General features: G+C 42.1%; 1 protein-coding gene across 6 annotated transcripts in view; it reads left to right on the top strand.

Moving 5' to 3' along the window:
- The window catches only part of RAPGEF6 (Rap guanine nucleotide exchange factor 6), a 173,163-nt gene that overhangs the window by 24,314 nt on the left and 130,209 nt on the right, over positions 1 to 18,640 (top strand). For all 6 annotated transcript variants that reach the window (XM_056854283.1, XM_056854265.1, XM_056854300.1 and 3 more), the window contains exons 2-4: positions 11,627 to 11,697; positions 12,445 to 12,501; positions 14,336 to 14,419. In XM_056854283.1, coding sequence (XP_056710261.1) covers positions 11,627 to 11,697; positions 12,445 to 12,501; positions 14,336 to 14,419 — 212 coding nt within the window. The remainder of the gene's footprint in view (positions 1 to 11,626; positions 11,698 to 12,444; positions 12,502 to 14,335; positions 14,420 to 18,640) is intronic.

Raw genomic sequence — 18,640 nt, 5'->3', positions numbered from 1 at the left:
CCTGTATGCAGGTCATGTGTGCTATCAGTCCTTAGTTTGTCAAGAGAGTGAAACTGTTTAAAGAGCAAGAGTGACATGCTTCTGCACCTAGCATAAGAATGGGGTGGGGGGAGAGTCAGGATTGTGTTTGTAAATCTAGATTAATTAAACCAAACTCTGAGTCCCATGTTAAGAAACAGAAAATACTGGGATCTTGGTCGCCCATGGGCCTAAAAATAATACACTAATGCTCCAAATTATATGTGCCAGAAGCCAGTCTCATCTGTTTCTAGTTGGGTAGCGCCTATAGCCAAACAGAAAAGGAAGTACACCTGAGAAAGTAAAGCCACCTGAAGGCTGTTTTTGGTAAAATACGTGACTGGTAATGGATAGGAAGTGTGAGAGTGGCCATCATTACTGGCAAATCTGACAGTATAGCTGTTCCTGGTATATCCATAGTTAGTGGTATTTTTAGGTGTTTAAGTTCTTCTGTGGCTCCTTAAATTTATTCAGGGCATCAGAAATAATGTATATTGTCAATTAAATAATGTGTAATGTAGTTGGCTAAATATCATTGCCCCCCAAAAGATGCATAGTACTGTTTCATCACAAAGCGCTGTTTCTGTAGGTGAATAATAAAATTTAGATTCAGATAGTTCTTAGTTATTGTTTGTCTCTTACTTAATATGGCAGTGTCTTTTAAACAGAGATTTTGAGTTCAATTCTATGTATACCTGCTTGGGGACATGCTGGTGTAGGTGGGAAAAAATGTAGTAAACTGTAATTTAAACCCATTATCCGCTGCTGCTGACAGGAACAGCTCCCTGCCCACCTCTAAGTGACAGCTCTTCAGATACTTAAAGAGAGCAATCAGGTCCCCCTCAACCTTCTCTTCTTCACATGAAACATTCCCAGGTAGGGCTGTCGATTCGGTTCCATCCAATAAGAAAAACAGCTGAATTTTCCCTGATTCGGCAGTTGATACTTCAGATAGAACCAAAGTAAAAAAAGGCGGGAAAACGATGAACCGAACTCAGCGAGTTCGGGCAAACGCCAGATAAATTCGTACAAGTTTGGCGCCCCCGAAGCAGCATTCTCCCGCGGCCAATCAGTGGCCAAGCTGGGTCTTCTTCTGGCCAATCAGTTGTGGATGAGTGTGTGAGCCCGGCCGCTACGCGGCCCGGGGAGAGAAAGAGAGAGTGTCTGTTTGTGTGTGAGAGAGATCCCTGTGGGGGATGGGGTTGCATGTGCACATTTGCACCTTTCTGCGGCTCTGGGGGGGGCATGTTTGGAGGTAGAGGTTCCAAACTTTCAGTGTAGCTTGAGGGGACCATTCTTGCAAGAACCCCCATGTTTTGTGAAGAGTGGGTCAGGGGGTGCCGAATTATAGGGCCCGGAAGGGGTCCCCCCAATCTGCCCATTGGAATAAAGCCATTAAAAACACATTCACGGCTTTCCGCGGCTCCGGGGGGCATTTTTGGAGGTAGAGGTCCCAAGCATTCAGGGTAGCTTGGAGGAACCCTATCTTCACAAAACTTGGGGGTTCTTGCAAGAAGGGTCCCCTCAAGCTACACTGAAAGTTTGGGACCTCTACGTCCAAAAATGCCCCCTGGAGCCGCTGAAAGCCGCGAATGTGTTTTTAATCGCTTTATTCCAGTGGGCAGATTTGGGGGACCCCTTCCGGGCCCCATAATTCGGGACCCACTGAACCAATCTTTACAAAACTTGGGGGTTCTTGCAAGAAGGGTCCCCTCAAGCTACACTGAGAGTTTGGGACCTCTGCCTCCAAACATGCCCCCCCCCGGAGCCGCGGAAAGGCACGAATGTGTTTTTAATGGCTTTTAACGGATGAATTTATCCACGAACTCCGAATTTCATGCCAAATTCCACGGATTCGAATCGGGGAGTTCAGATTTCGGCATTTCCTGAATAAAAACGGGCTGAATTTTGCCAGATCCGAATTTTACCGAATTTTTTTTTCCAACAGCCCTATTCCCAAGCCCCTCAGCCTTTCCTCATAGGGCTTGGTCTCCAGGCCTCTGATCATCCTCATCGCTCTCCTCTGCACCTGCACCATTCTGTCTACATCCTTTTGAAGTGAGGCCTCCAGAACTGCACACAATACTCAAGGTGCAGCCTGACCAATGCAGTGTACAGCGGAACTATGACATCTTGTGATTTGGGTGTTATTCCTCTGTTGATACACCCCAAGATCGCATTAGCCTTTTTTGTCACTGCATCACACTGAATGTTCATATTTAACTTGCGGTCCACCTCTACCCCAAGATCTTGTTCACACACTGCTACCCAGAAGTGTATCCCCCATCCAGTATGCATGTTCTTCATTTTTGTTCCTCATTTTGTAGAACTCAGCACTTGTCCTTGTTGAATTGCATCTTGTTCACATCTGCCCCCTTTTCCAGTGTATTAAGATCTCATTGATTTCTGTTTCCATCTTCTGGTGTGTTTGCTGCTCCTCCCAATTTGGTGTAGTCTGCAGATTTAATGAGTATTCCTTCCACACCCTCATACAGATCATTTATAAAAATATTGAAAAGTACTGGGCCCAGAACCAAGCCCTGTGGTACCACACTGGACCCCTCCCTCCATTCAGATGAAATGCCATTGACAACTACTCTTTGAGTGCAGTTCTCCAGTCAGTTCTCTATTCTCTTAACTATTCTAGAGTCCAGTCTACAGTCGTCTAGTTTACCCATGAGAATATTATGGGGAACCCTGTTAAAAGCTTTACTGAAATCCAGTTAAACGACATTGATGGCATTCTCTTGATCCAGTAAGCTCATCACTCGATCAAAAAAGGAAACTAGGTTGGTCTGGCAGGACCTGTTGGGGACAAATCCATGCTGACTTCTCCAGATCATCAAGTTGTCCTTCAGATGCTTGAAGATTGATCCCTTTAAAATCTGCTCCAGTATCTTTCCTGGGACAGAGGTCAGACTGACTAACCTGTAGTTTCTTGAGTCATCCCTCTTCCCTTTTTTGACAATTGAGATAACATTTGCCCTCCTCCAGTCCTGTGGCATGTCTCCCATCCTCCAAGAGGTCTGGAAGATAATGGACAAAGGCTCTGCAAGCTCTCTAGAACGTTCTTTGAACACTCTTGGGTGCATACCATCTGACTTGGGGAATTTGTACTCATCCAATGCAGCCAGGTGCTTCTCAACTACCTCTTTGTCCATGTCAACCAGCTGTTCTGCTGTGTTTTGCCTACTACCATCTCTAGATGAGCCTGTTCGCTTCTTTATGGAAAAATTATTTCAGAAACAAAACTAGATGCTATAATCTAGTTCCCTTACAAAAAGGCAATTTGATAGGCACCTGGGGTGTGTGATTCTTCTTCTTGCCTTGTTGAATTTGGAAAAGATTTCTCAAGAAACATAATGTAGATACCGTTTTTTAAAGGGCACCAATGAAGATCTGGTTGAGCCATTCATCAGCAGCTTGATCCTTTTACCGTTGATTGTCCCATCAAGATATTTGATCCATATGACACAGTACAAAAGTTACATAGGTTGCCCAGAGTGGAAGTGAGAGGAGTATTCCTAAAAATGTGGTGAGAGGGACCTGTGATCAGGCTCCTAAATAGATGGATGTTGTTGCTATGAATCCTGGTTTTATTGTGGATGCTGGTCTTCAGATTTTTTAAAAATTAACCAGTTCCATCCCTGCTCTGGCCTTTTCTGTCCTTAATAAATCTCTTGTTTGGATCATATTTCCAACACTTTGTAGGACAATTCTGGATGTCTGGTCTGTGGAATCAATGGATGTTAAATATTGTATACATGCAAGGTGCTTAAGATTCAGCATGGTTTAATCTTTGACTCTGAGAAAGTGAGTGAGAACTTGTAGAGGTCTATGAGGAGGTGTTTGCCACCTGGAGTGGTTTGCGTTAGTGTTCTAAAATAGCAATGTACATTTAGCGTCATACCTTTGAGGCTACTATACTTGCAGCAATTTTTTTTTTATTAGGCTCTAGTTTTACAAGTGGGCCTCACAGGAAGTAAAGAAAATCAGATTGATTCCAGACTTCTTTAATTAAAAAGAAAAAGAATAAGTTTTGCCTTTATTTACTAGTAATTCCCATTTTCCACAATACCCCTGAAATAGTTTTTCTGAATTATGGGCTTTTTAAAGGTGAGTATATGGTTTATTCTACAATTTAAAAGTGTTGTCTTGTTCATTTAGATTAATAATAGTTAGAATACTGCTATGATGGCCAGAAATGTTTCATTTCCCCCCTAGATTAGGATTGCAATTTTGAAGAGGTTGAAAATTTATTCTGCCAAAGCAGTAAACATGTAATCTTCTGCCATACATTTCCCTCATCTGTACGATTGGGGTGTGTGTGAAAGAGGGTAGTCTAGTACCTAGATTGGTGGGAAGGTGCTTAAATGGACTGTTCCCTCCAAATAAATGCCTTAGGACTTTTGTGTCTCTGTCAAATGTCCATCTAAATGCCCAAGAGCATATAGATAAAGGTATCCCTTTGTTATCACCTGGCTGTATTAATTTCTCAGCTTTCCTAGAGAATCTGTTTAGAGGAATTCAATTCAGTGCTAAAGGTCACAAAAGAAAAAACACACACATTGTGAATGTAATGCAAAGCTGGCAATCCATATTCAGCCCTCTAAGTAGAAAAAACTCCCCTCTTCCCAAAGGAATGGTGCTGGTCCATTTCTGTGCAGCAATGCAGGGCTTTGAGAGGCAAGGACCAGTGTTGGACTACTTGCGGCCTACATGCCTGGTGTTGCTTATATCTGATATACAGTAGTAGCAACATGTAATTATCAGTATCTGTAAAACCTGCTTAATGGGAGATACCAAGGGCCATACTGCATTTCAGTAAACATGTGTAAGACTGTTCTTGTTGTGTTATGATACTGTAGTTTACTCAGTTTTTTTTTTTTTAATGAAGCAAATCTGGTGGCTGCAAAATTTTGGCTGGCCTTTCTGAAATTATAGGTAGAATTAGACATATGGTTCCCTCTTTCTCATGTTCATTAAAATCCAGGTATTAATGTTGTAAGCGAGAATATTTTTTTTGATGATCAGTGTAATGGCGAAGTTTTTGGTGCCTGAGTATATGCTCAATGAATTAACCGTGTCCTGTGCCCTTACGTGCAATTCAGGCTATAGGTTTTGCCCCATTCCTGCAGTGTAGCCTAGTGAGGGAGCTATGTAGCATCCTATTGACAAACCAGTTCAGTTTAACCTGCTCAAGTGTAGAGTCTGAAGAAGAAGAAGAGTTGGTTTTTATATGCTGACTTTTTGCAACTGTGCAAAATAGCAGGCAAAGAACTGTAAAGAACCCATGACAATTCAAAGCAGGGTATGATAACTTGTAGCAATGGATCTATTTAAATATAGTGATATAGCATTATCTACTGTACTTGTTGCTTTGAAGTAATAAAAAGCACACTTCAAGCAATATCATAAATTATGTGAAGACAGTATTTCTCTGGCATTACACTTACGATGAATTAGTCATAACCGGCCTTTGTACATGTTGATGAAGTTCAGTAGGTTTGTACAATATTGGGGTTTCATGTTATCTATATAATAGCTCATATAATATCATTCCAATGGCTCAGCTGAGACTGGATTGGATCCAGTGCAGAATTTCCCCTAGTGCTCTTGTGCAAGCAAAACATAAGAAAAACACCACTGTGGCTGTTTGCTCTAAGTCCGATTTATTAATCCCCTCTTAGATTTCTGCTTGTGCAAATCCTTGTGCAACCACTATCTGGGCACTATAATACACAGGGGAGAAAATGTTCGGTATTGCATAAGATCTTGCACAAGTGTAATTGCAGTAAGATGTAAATCTTACTGCATCCAAGTCACAGTGTTAATCAAGACAGCAGAAGTTGCATATTAAGCTATTTAGAAAACATACCTGAAATCGAGGACCTCTTCTGCACTGATACTAGTGATAAACTGATAGTAGAAGGGTCACTTAAACCAACAAGACAACAGCATCTGATGGTCAATATTTAATCATTCGTATTCGTAGCTTTTGTACAAATTTGAAATTATTTAAACTGTGAATAAATGTTAAATCTTAATTTGTTTCTAAATAGACCAACGTAAATAACACTTTGGACAGTAGTGGTAATCAAAAGATACCCAGTTTGGAGTAACTGGGGGAAACTGACCTGGGGTACTTGATGGCTTGGGTCACTTTAGCCTTCGTCTAAATTTGGAGGGAAATGAATGTCTTCATTTTCTGTAAGACCAACTACAAATGTGCCCAGTATTTGAGAGAGAGTTGCAAACTGCTGCATGCCATGCTACCTTAATTTTTGCATCTGAGAGGCTGGAAAGAATTAAAGATGAAGGTAGAAAACAAATTCTGTAGTAGAAATGTACTATTTATACAAAAACATTCTCATACAATTAAAATAGATAGGATTAACAGTGAATTTCGATATTGTTAAGTTTTATCAGAATGAAAATACTGAATTCTTTAATAATGTGTTATCATACAATGCATTTTGAATAAAATCTTGTCTTTCGTTCCATTCATTCTAAAAGCAACAAACATCTTTTTTTCAGTTCCCCCCCCCTCCATTTTCCCAATTTTTTTCATCAGAAGTCCTCAGGCTTTTTTCAGGTTACACCTTTTGAGCATGAAGAGGCTTTCCTTTAAGAAGCATTCCACTCATTGTAAAAGAAAAAAAGTATTTTGTCAGAGGTTGTTTTTCTCCCCCCAATGCGTCCCTAAATTTTGAAATTTTCCCATTGGAGCAAGTGGGGAAAAGTCCTCAGGAAAAAATGGGTGTGTATTCTGATTTTTTTTTGTATGTGTGTTTCTTCTCTTGACTCATATATATTCTAGGAGGTAGTGATCTGTATGGAAAAGTAGCAGTCTTTGTTTGGTAAAGTTTTATGCATGAACTGACTGGAAGCTAAAAGATTATTATTTGAACTGTCACCTAATGTATGGCATAATACTGAGGCCACTGAGCCAGAAAATCTTTACTCCTCTATTTCATGTGGAGAAGCGGCCATGTCTGTTCCATCTCTGCCCTGCAGTTCCTGTTGTGTGCTTTAGGTCCCCTTACCCTTTTGGCGACGGACTAAATGCTTCCACTTAGAGGACCTGTGTAATTTATGAAGATCTGCATGACATTTTTGGGGACATCTTTTTCATCATGTGAGGAGAGTCATTGCTTGGATAAGAATTTGAACTGGGCTAATGGCTTATCCTGCACAGTAAGTTTCATGATCAGAGTGGGGATTTGAGTCAAAATTAATTCCTGTGATCGTAGTAGTTAGAACTGGCCAGTGACTAGAGCAGAGAGAAAGGAGAATTTATTGGTGCTGAAAAACCTGTACGTCCTTATTTGTGATTTTTAGCTCTTTAAGTTCTTATTCAAGTCAATCATAATGTTAATAGAAATATGGCTGATTAATAATGTTGTAATTATGTTCAATACATATATTTATAAGAAATGCTTTTTGAATTTTATTTTGCTGAATGCCCATGTTGAATACAACTTGAACATTCCATGTGGTAACCCTGTCTTCCCACTAGATGGCCACAAAAACTGTAACTCAAACTTTAAGAAGTGTGTTAAATTTTACACTGCAGATTTTTGAAGCAGTCTTGGGAAGATTGTGGCAAACATTCAGCTGCTGCTAAAACATTGTTTTATAATATGATAATAAATGAATACTGTTAAAATAGTTATTAAATAGCTCCTCAAGTTTATATATGCTATAATTTTGAAAGAACATACAAAATACCGTATTTTTCGCTCCATAGGACGCTCCTTTCCATAAGACGCACCTAGTTTTTAGAGGAGGAAAACAAGAAAAAATCTTGTTTTCCTCCTCTAAAAACTTGTCTTATGGAGCGAATGCTGGCTGGGCGCGTGCGCGTCCGGACGGCATGAGCCGGCATTCCCCGCCCCGACGGCCAGCTGGGAGGCGGGCGGGGCACACAGAGCCAGCTGGGCGAGTGCGCGTTGGGACGGCACGAGCCGGCGTTCCCCGCTCCGACGGCGAGCTGGGAAGAGGGTGGGGCCGCACAGAGCCGGCTGGGCGCATGCGCCGGCTCGCTCTGTGCGGCCCCGTCTGCCACCCAGCTGGCCGTTGGGGCGGGGAACGCTGGCTCGCGCCGTCCCGACGCCCACGCGCCCAGCCGGCATTCGCTCCATAAGACGCACTGACATTTTCCCTCACTTTTGAGGAGGAAAAAAGTGTGTCTTATGGAGCGAAAAATACGGTAAGCCTTGTGTTTTTAGGTACAATATGATTTAGTCACTTTCATTTCAGAAATTGCCTCTGAAATTTATGTATATAAATCACTTGTCTAGTGCTTCATAACCACAAAGTTCACATGGTGCTGGACAATGGTCAAAACAATCAAACAGCAGGATCAGTAAGATCCAATAATACCAGGAGTAGAACACCTAAATAATAAAGCAGCAGCAGTAAAAAAAAACAAAAACAAAACAAAACAAATTAACAGCAAAATAAAAAGAATACAGACATAGGAATTTTAAAAAATACAGCAAATAAAATGGCTGGATTTATATAAGTATGAGATTTAAATTTCATTTGGCAGCAATACATTTCAAGGAACTCCCCCCCCCCCCAAATTAATCCATTAAAACTTGGAAGTATAAAAATATTTTACCCTGGAACTTAACACACAATAATAAACCACATTATCATGATGAGAAAGGTGTTCCACAATTGTGTAAGATTATTTAATGCACACCATGCATTAAATAATGTGAACACTGCTCATTACAAGTTAATAGGCAGTAGATGTGTGTTTTAGGTAACTGCTTAAATCCCTTTTGAAGATGGAGTGATGCATTTAAAAGCACATGTGGAAAATCTATATTGCACTTCAGTACTGAAGCCTTTGATGCTTGTCTGCTATGGAAATTTTCCAGAATACAACCGGAACACTTCAGGGTATTTTTTTCCCCTCCCCTCATTTGCGCAATGGAAGACTTGGAAATTTTGAGGAGTGTGTGATATTGACTGTGAGCTGCAATACATGCTTGTTTGGGTGAGGGGCGAGGCAGATTTGAGTCCCTAGATTTCCAGAATATCCAAGGGAAGCCCTTCAGATATGTAGGTGTGTTGGACTGAAATCCCAAGGTGTCAAAAGTATAATAATTTTTCTTCATAGGATAGTTACAGAGGATATTTATTAATGCACTAAAGAGAAGAATACATAAGTCATTGTGTCTTACTAGCAGAGCGGTATTTTTGTATAGGAAGGGGCTAATATTTGAGGTTTAAGTGTTGAGCCGTTAACCCCTGGGGCTCTAAATCAGATTGAGGCTAATAAAACTCCTGACAAATAGCTAACAACAGCTGCAGATAAATGGTATATTCAGCAGTAATTTTTCTGTGTTGATCTGCATCTAATTTAGCTTTGTGAGGCATTACTGTGTTTCTTGCAGATATCTATAAGCTTTCTTTTTTGTATCCACATGTCATAGTACTATACTAAACTTTGTCCCACTAAATTCAAATACTGTGTAATACATATTAAATTTGAGTAGCTAGGGATTACAGCTTTACCTATGTAATTTTAACATGGAATTGCATGTTATGATGTATTCCTGTCATTCTTTTAACTGATGGTTTTTAAGTTTATACAATGTGGCTCCTGGAGCGACAGTTTAAACCTGTAAGTAGTCCTATGTGAGGGTAAAAGCAGGTTGGTGGGGGATAAGTTTTGGTGGGAACACAGCTGGAAGGGAAAAAAATTAAGTAGCACCTCTGCCCACATTCCTGAATTAACTTTAAAATTGTATACAATTAATATCCCCCATCTTTTAAGAGAAAGGTGTAATTTCAAAATTGTGTGTAGGTTTGTCTTAAGTTTGTTTGACAAATGGCATGATTTTGTGCTGCTCTGCACAGTGGTAGTGGGGTAAGGTGTCAACTTTTCTGCTTGTTCCGGTAGTTCAAGCTATCTTGCCCTTTTGTGCTGTTTAGAGACGGCAGAGTTGCATTCAAAGGGGAAGTCTTGGTGACTGTGGTCAGATCTAGTAGGGTACGGGTTCCTTTGTATTTAAAAGGACGGTGGGCCAGAGTTTTGTGGCTCTGCTTGATGGACCTACCTTAAGATGCTTGTCCTGTAGTAGCAAAACACATTGTTATAAAGCACACTTCTATTCTGGTTCTTGTGGTCTGCTGTTGTCTAGAGGAGTTTTATTTATCAGATAGCTACAAAATGTGTGTTACTGAAGTATTTTTTAAAAGTGTTATTAAATACATACTGTTATTGTTTTAATTTCCCCCTTCCTCTAAGGCAGTGGTTCTCAACCTTTTTCGAGTCGCGACCCCCTTTTACAATTGCCAAGTAACCTGCGACCCTTGTCACATTTGCATAAATTTGCATAAATGACATTTTCAATAGGATAAAGAAAACATTTGGTTTTTTGGCAGTCCAGGGTATCCATATATATAATTACTTTAAATTTTAAAGTTTAAAACAAGCAAGCAAACGGTACTACCACCTGTTGCGCAGCGGCTGTGACTGTGTGGCGCAGAAACCTTTCCTGGCACAGAGGAAAGAGTGCCTCTGAGCATGCACTGCGTTCCTTGTCCTCCCCTCTCTCCCCAAAAACTCTTCCAAGCAGGCCGGGGCTCTCGCAAGGAAATCCCCTCTCTTGTGACTGGGACACTACTTGTGCACAGAACTGCAGTTATTCCTCACAGCGGAGCTCCGTTTAATCACCTCACGAGTGCGAAGGGCCAGGAAAGAGCCAAGGGCCGCTTATCCCGCTCGGACTTTTCATGCCTTTTTCTCCCCTCCGCCAGTCACCGCTCCTTCTGCGCCTCACTGAACCTGCGCGCTCGAGGGGGAAATCCCGAACTGCGCATGCACCTCGACTCTCTCCCCCTTGGCCTTGCCAGAGCGGAACTGATGACTCAGGGCAGAAAAGCGAAGCCACACTACAGACATGCGCACTTGGATTCCAGGCTGAAGCTCCCGCCCCACCCGAGCGCGACTAAAAGTAAAAGCAACACGGCTGTAGCGGCCTCAAGGGGGACCACCCTCTTCTACTCCGAGACCTGAACTGGCCGAGCCAGGGGAGCTTCGGCCTCCCACACATCCTGCCACATCATCCGCCCGGCGCAGGTGCGACTGTGCCCAGAGCTGGCCCGCCCGCCTCTCAGCTGGGCAGCGGGGCTACAGCAGGTGTGAGGCGGCACGCCGCCGCGTCTCTGCAGCCCGGCTCCTTCTGGCTGTCAGTCGGCCAGTTCCTCACCTCTCTGCTTGGGGTCTTCCCTGCCCTCACGGATGGATCAGGGTTACAGGGCGTCTGGGTTAGTCCTGGACAGCCCGGGATGAGGGCTGTCCCAATACAGTGGCGGCGACCCCCCAGAAAACACTTTGCGACCCCCTTGGGGGTCCTGACCCTCAGGTTGAGAACCACTGCTCTAAGGGGTTCTTGGCATTCCTGCTTTCCCCATAGTTTTTAAGATCTCTACAACAGCTCTGTGAGAGACTGTAGTTAGTTCAAGGTCAAATTAAAATTCATGGTTCATTCAAGATTTAAACCCAGTTTTCTCCGTTGTGGTCTAACACTCTGTCTGCTACTCCACAGTTATATTGTTTGAAATAGTCTTTTGTGTTTATTTTCAGGAATTAAATACTATATATTACTATCTTCATGGAATGGACATACTGTCGAATCTCAGGGAACATCAGTTAAGGTAAGAATATATGATCTCATGCTAATTTAGTAGGTTGAAAGTTAAGATTAAGGTATAAGATGAGCCTTTGTGGTGTGGTTTGCATTTTAAATGCTCACTGGCTAGAAGAAAGATAAGCAACATTTATTTATATATTTATTTTGTTTATTAAAAATGCTGCCTCTTCAAAGACCACCTTAAAGTGGCTCACAACAAAAAATATAAAATAATAACACATAATTAATAAGATTTACTACCTTTAAAACCAGCCAATAAAACCCGGAAGCATAAAAGCTCATAAAAACTTAGAGCATGTATGCATTATGTGTAGACAATGTTACGTATTGTCTATAACTTTGTACAGTGTAATAATACACAAAATATCAAACACAGAAATCAGTAAATTATACGGAACTTAATGAGACATCCGAAATCTAGACTTCTTTGCTGAATGTTTGGTGGTGAATGATACTGAGGATAATTAAATAAGGGGAAAAAAATCCTCAATGCAGCTATTGGATCACCTATAGGGTGTCGCTTATGGGTGAACTGAAAGTGGTGTATGAAAGTCATAGCTCTTCCAGTTATTAAAGATATCAGTTTTTGTTTTGGGTCAAATCTCTGAATATTTTCAGCTTTGGTTCTCCCTCTATAAAATAAGAATACTGCAGAGTAACCTTTCTGATTATTGCATTGATGAAATAGAAGAATTATAATTAATTGTGCCCCCTAATTCACCGTGGAATGATATGGAACCTTTCTTCTCAGAATTATGACTTCAAGTGCACGTTACAAAAGGTACGAAGGAAATCAAGTTCTGTTTTGGTAAGTTCACATAACCTGTTAAATGATTTTAAAATGTCATATAGTACTAAGGACAAACCAGTGTTCTTTAGTCTTAATATAACATATGTTATCCAAATTCCCACTCATACTGAAAAGCAGGCTGCCTGCTATAGTTCAGAGGACAGTTATGAGCAAGCAGTGGCATGTGGGAACATTGTTAAAGCTGTTCTTACCATCTTATTTGGGACATGCCACTAATACACTACTAAAATGTCACAGTATTACTGGGATTAGTAGTAAACAAATGTTGGTTTTTGTCTCATCAGAGGGTTAAATAAAGGCATGTAGGGCAGTACAATTTTATTCAGTGTGTTTTGAATGGAGTTGATTAAAATTAAGGAGGGATTGGATGGAGGAAAGAGAAACTAGGGTGTTTTTTTGTCTTTTCCTACCATAATCTGTGTTTTTTTCCTGTGAAGCTACTAGACATATATAATCTTTTCTGACAGCTAGTGTTAAATCTAAGTGACGTTTCTTCCCTTATTCTAAAACTTACTCTTACAGTATAGATTTTTAAGTACCAGTCTACTGATTTTACACAAAGTAAGTCCTAGTAGCATATTAGTACAGGTTCAGAAAACAGCATTGTTTGCTATTTCAGGATGAGAAATGTGTTGCTTAGTTACATAGGCTGATATAGAAGACACCTGAAATTAACATTCAGAGCTCTTTATGTTTTTAATTTCTGCTGCCTAAAAAAAAAAATGAGTCACAAGTTGTTTGCAGCCATACTGGTCAAAAATCCGATTCCAAACCCAAATCCATGTGTAATACCCTGCCACTCCAGGCCTGTGCCCAGCAAGGCAACCCTTTCCCTTACTCCTGGGAATTATCAAACGTCTTTCTGTTTAGTAACTGCTACCACTAGCAATAGCCACGTAACAGCCACATAAACAAGTAACAGGTCAGAAAATGGTCACCAAATAATATTGGAAAAATACCACTACATTTTAAAAAAATCATTGCAGCACTTGAATGTAGAGGATCCCCTAATAGTTTTTTTTTTAACACCTCTCACGTTCATGCATGGGTGTGTGCATAGCAGCCACCTTAAATATTCTTTTAAAAGTAGAATGAGAGTCCCTGAGCAAAGGGAGAGAGCTGAATGGGAATATAGGAAGCATTCACAGATTTCTTATTTTCCTCATAATGGTGTGTTAGGATGTACGTATAGTTGGGGAAGAGGAGAGTGAAGCAGTTCCAGATAAAGGTGTTGAGAAAGACCTCTCTGTTCCTGAGATCCTGGAGAGCTGCTGTCAATCAGAGCACATACTACTAAGCTAAATGGAACAATCGTTTGAGTTGATAGAAGGCAGAGGTGTGTGTGTATGAGGTGACACCAAGCCTGTGGGTATCTTCTGTGTTCAGATGATGTACCTTCAGTAGACTGGATTGTGTCTTATATTCAGTTTTTTGTATGACTAATATATCCCATACCAAAACATCCATTGCATTTTATGGATTAAAGCTTCTTTTGTCCAGTTACAGGCAATCATTATTTCAGCTGCCACCATCTGATTTATCACATGATACTTGTGATCTGAATGTGTTTCCAAGTGAGGAAATTAAAGGAATCCACAATTTAGTTTTTTTCCTTTGTGATTTGCACCTAAACTTTGGGACCTTGGGAAAAAACACATGTCAAAGGGTATTGTTATTTGCTAGATATTACAGAATACCTCTGTTGCATGCATAAGTTTTGCCCAATAAGGCAGTATGTAGAGAAGCTTGTGCTTTCAAAACTTTCATTAGAGGTCTTTGATATATACCATTTCACACTGATGCTGTGTTCATCTTTGTATCTTTTCTTTAGTTCGGACACTATTGCAAGATGCTGGTATATCCTCCTTTCTGGGTCTGTGCTCATGAAGGACTCTATGTTTTTGCCACCTTGCAGGTATGTAATAAGTCAGTGTCCTTTTAGTACAGTGATCAATTATGTAAGATGGGAAAAAGATGAACATTCATGTAAAATATATATATAGTATTGAAAGGAGAGAATATAGGTTTAGCCTTCAGATAATAACTGCTACAAACCCTTCGTTTTTCTTTAGGTTCTCTAGGTTTTTGTTCAATTCATGTGTAGAACATCTTTCATTCAGCCGACCAGTACTCAGTAGTAGCCATCATTAAAAAGAGAGCAGTCAGCCTGTTGCCTTTGAAAATGTGAAGCAAACATGAAACTGAATGATTTCATTTATAAATAGTTAGATACAGATGGTACAAATCAGGTGGTTGAGTTTGCGTAAAGGTTTGTGTATTTTCCCCTCAATCATCTGGTGGCATATTTCACATGGTCTCTCCCCCCCCCCATAGCCTCAAATAGGGTATGACCACCACTCAGGTCCTTCTCTTTTTGCCAGCCCCATCCTGCATTACCTGATGTGGGTAGTTGGAGCTTTCCTCGTTAGAGAACTTAGCAAGTTGTATGTGCTCTCTCAGGGCTTCTGACCTCTTGTATGAATTCCCATTCTAGCTGTCCCTGTTGCAGTCACAGCTTCAACCTGCTGCCCTCTTCAGCTGTTGCTCAGAATATCAACATATACTGCGTACCTTAATGCTTTATTAATGATATGTTTTAGATTGTGGCTAGTTGTTTGAAGGAACCAAAGCAAGACTTTAAGAGATGATTCTTAGAATAGCAAGGTAAAGAGGAAATAGAATGTTTGATTTGGGGTGGGTGGGTCAAATGTGGCTTGAGTTTCATTGCTGTAAATAAATACAATGGCAAACGTGCTCTACATTTTAAATAGTGTAGTTCTGTACACATACATATCTTTCCAGGCTTTCAACAGGGAATAAAAAGGTACATTGTTTACTCACCGAGAAGGTCCTTTCCGCTCTGAAGTAGAAGGTCATCTTGTAAGCATTGGGTGTTTCTCGTTCCCATTGCTTGGAGAGGCAGGACGAAGTTTAAATTAACTTCCTGTCTCGGGGCGAGGAACGCCCACAGCTCCAGTTTTCTACTAAGAGCTCACGAGAGACAATCAACAGGTAACAGATAAACAAAGAACAGGAAAAAACACAACACTGACTGTATGATGCCTACTGAATGCAATAAACTTCTATAAATTTCTATAAACCCGTAAGTGTGAATGTATACTGATGTGATATAGTTGGCTAACCAGGAGATAGCCACCCGTGGAAGATGAGTTACATCTCCGGGTGGGCAAGATGACCTTCTACTTCAGAGCGGAAAGGACCTTCTCGGTGAGTAAACAATGTACCTTTCCCGCTCTGAAGGAAGGTCATCTTGTAAGCATTGGGATGTCCAAGAGCCCTTATTTTGGGTGGGAACCTGAGTCCTCATCTTCCACTACGTGTTTTAGAATGCGCCTACCAAATGCCGCCTCTGCGGAAGCTAATGTGTTTATACAGTAGTGTCTAATGAATGTGGAAGGGTTGGACCACGTGGCGGCCCTGCAAATCTCTTCAGTTGATGCCTGTTTGAATAAGGCGGCTGAGGTGGCGGTACTGCGTAAGGAATGAGCCGTGATACCATGAGGAACCGGAATGCCACTTGCTAAGTAGGCGTCCTTAATACAGTCTCTGAGGGTTGAACTGATTGATTGGCGAGACATAGGGAGGCCCTTGTTGGGAGCATTGAGGGAGATGAAGAGATATTAGGTTTTTCTAAATGAGGCGGTTCTGGAGATGTATACGTGTAATGCCCGTCGCAGGTCCAGTGTATGCCAGGCTGCTTCTCTGGGATTGGAAGGGTTGGGGCAGAAAGAAGGAAGATTAATGTCCTGTGTTCGATGAAATCTTGATTGAACATTTGGGGTAAAGGAAGGGTCAGTCCGGAGAACGACTCTGTCTTTGTGGAAAATGCATAAGTCACTGCGAACGGAGAGGGCTTTCAGCTCCGAGACCCGTCTGGCAGAGGTGATAGCTGTTAAGAATAGGGTCTTCATTCTAAGGAATTTTAGAGGAACTTCTTTCAGTGGTTCAAAGGGTTTGGAAGTCAGAGCCGATAGGACCGTATTGAGTCTCCAGGTGGGAAAGCGATGTGCCACTGGGGGAGTAGACTGTTCCACTCCCTTTATGAAGGCCTTGATCTGGGGATGTGATGAAAGAGGAATCCCATCAATAGAGGGACAAACTGATGCGATGGCTGCAATTTGTTTGCGAAGAGTGGCGGCCCTGAGTTTTTGGTGGACGCCATCCTGTAGAAATTGGAGAAGCTGCGGTAGGGAGGGGGAGGTAGGGTCAGTGTGTTTGCGAATGCACCATCTAGCAAATGTTTTCCACGTGTAGTTGTAAATTCTGTTGGTGGAAGGGCGCCTAGCCTGTAGGATGGTAGATATAACTTCTTGAGATAGGCCGAGGGCTAAAAGCCTGTTCCTTTCAATCTCCAAGCGGTTAATTGAAACCAACTTGGATCCGGATGGCAAATGGGACCCTGCCTGAGAAGAGTGTGCGATGTTGGTAGATGCCATGGAGGATGGAGTGACATTTCCATCAGAGCCGGAAACCAAGGTCGGCGTGGCCAGTTGGGAGCTATTAGGATGATCTCCGCCCTCTCTTGTCGAATTTTCCGAATCACTTTTGGGAGGATGGGAAGAGGTGGGAAGCCGTAGAGGAGGCCCTTTGGCCATGGGGACAGCAGGGCATCCACTTGCTCCGCTTCCCTGTGGAAGAATCTGGAGAAAAAGCAAGGGACCTGGCGGTTCTGAGCTGTGGCAAACAGGTCTAGGACTGGGGATCCGAAATGTTCCGTTACTTACCGGAAGATCTGGGGATCCAAGGACCATTCTCCCTCGATGATCGGTTGACGACTCAGCCAATATGCTTTGAGGTTGTGTGAACCCTGAATGTGTTCCGCTTTTAATGAAAGAAGATGCTTCTCCGCCCAAGAAAGGATGGCGATGGCTTCCTTGTTCAGTGCCTTGGATCTCGAGCCGCCCTGCCTGTTGATATGGGCCTTGGAGGCCACGTTGTCTGTCCTGATGAGGACATGCTGATGGTGCAGAATGGACTGGAACTTTAGGAGGGCCAGGTGGATTGCCCTCAGCTCTAGAAGATTGATGTGTTTGCTAGACTCCGAGGGGGACCAGATGCCCTGGGTGAAGGTGCCCAAGACGGTTGCTCCCCAGCCCACGAGGCTGGCGTCTGTGAATACCTGGATTGGTGGTGGATGAAGATACTGTTGTCCGCCTGTGAGGTTGTTGGTGTTGGACCACCAATTTAGGCTCTTTTTGGCATCTGTGGTGAGGTTTATCTGCTTGTCTATCTTGTGGGCGATAAGGAGCTGGAAGGGCTGAAGAGCGTTCTGCAGGGGTCTGGAATGGAAGCGGATCCATGGTTCCAAGTTGATGCAGGAAATCATCGAACCAAGGAATTTTGCGAGGGTCATGAGACGATGATGCGGGGCTCTGGCCAACGCTCTTGCATTCAAGGCCAATTTGGTCACCTTGTCCTGGGGAAGAAATACCTTGTTAAGGCTGGAGTCAATGACAGCTCCTAGGTGTCGGATGCGTTGAGACGGGATGAGAGAGCTTTTGGATTTGTTGATGATGAACCCGTGTAGTTGAAGTGATTGGACTACTCGATTTGTATGGTCTGATGCTAAAGTGGCAGAAGGGGCACAAATTAAGATGTCATCGAGATATGGATGCAATTGAATCCCTTCTCTTCGAAGTGAGGCTATGATGGTGATTAAGATTTTGGAAAAAACACGTGGTGCGGAAGCCAAACCAAAAGGTAAAGCCCTAAACTGAAGGTGTAAGTCCATATAATTGAATCGGAGGAATCTCCTATGAGAAAGGTGAATAGGTATGTGAAGGTATGCTTCGGTTAAATCTATAGAAGACATGTAGGAGCCAGGGCGAAGGGCCTCGAGGATGGACCGGAGGGTTTCCATACGGAATTTTTTCTTTTGGACAAAGCGGTTTAGGTATTTGAGGTCAAGAATCGCCCGCCAGTCACCGTTCTTCTTAGGGACAGTAAAAAATATAGAATATACTCCCGTAGACCTTTCCGGAAGGGGAACCTCTTCAATTGCCCCTATGGATAGGAGGTGTGAGATGGCGCTCAAGGTAATTCTATGTTTGTCTGGTTTTTTGTAAACTGGGGAAGTTTGGAACCTATCTCTGGGTGGAGACCGAAATTCTATAAG

The sequence above is a fragment of the Euleptes europaea genome, chromosome 1 (assembly GCF_029931775.1).
Source record: "Euleptes europaea isolate rEulEur1 chromosome 1, rEulEur1.hap1, whole genome shotgun sequence".
Taxonomy (NCBI): domain Eukaryota; kingdom Metazoa; phylum Chordata; class Lepidosauria; order Squamata; family Sphaerodactylidae; genus Euleptes; species Euleptes europaea.
This window is presented reverse-complemented; position numbering and strand designations above follow the sequence as displayed.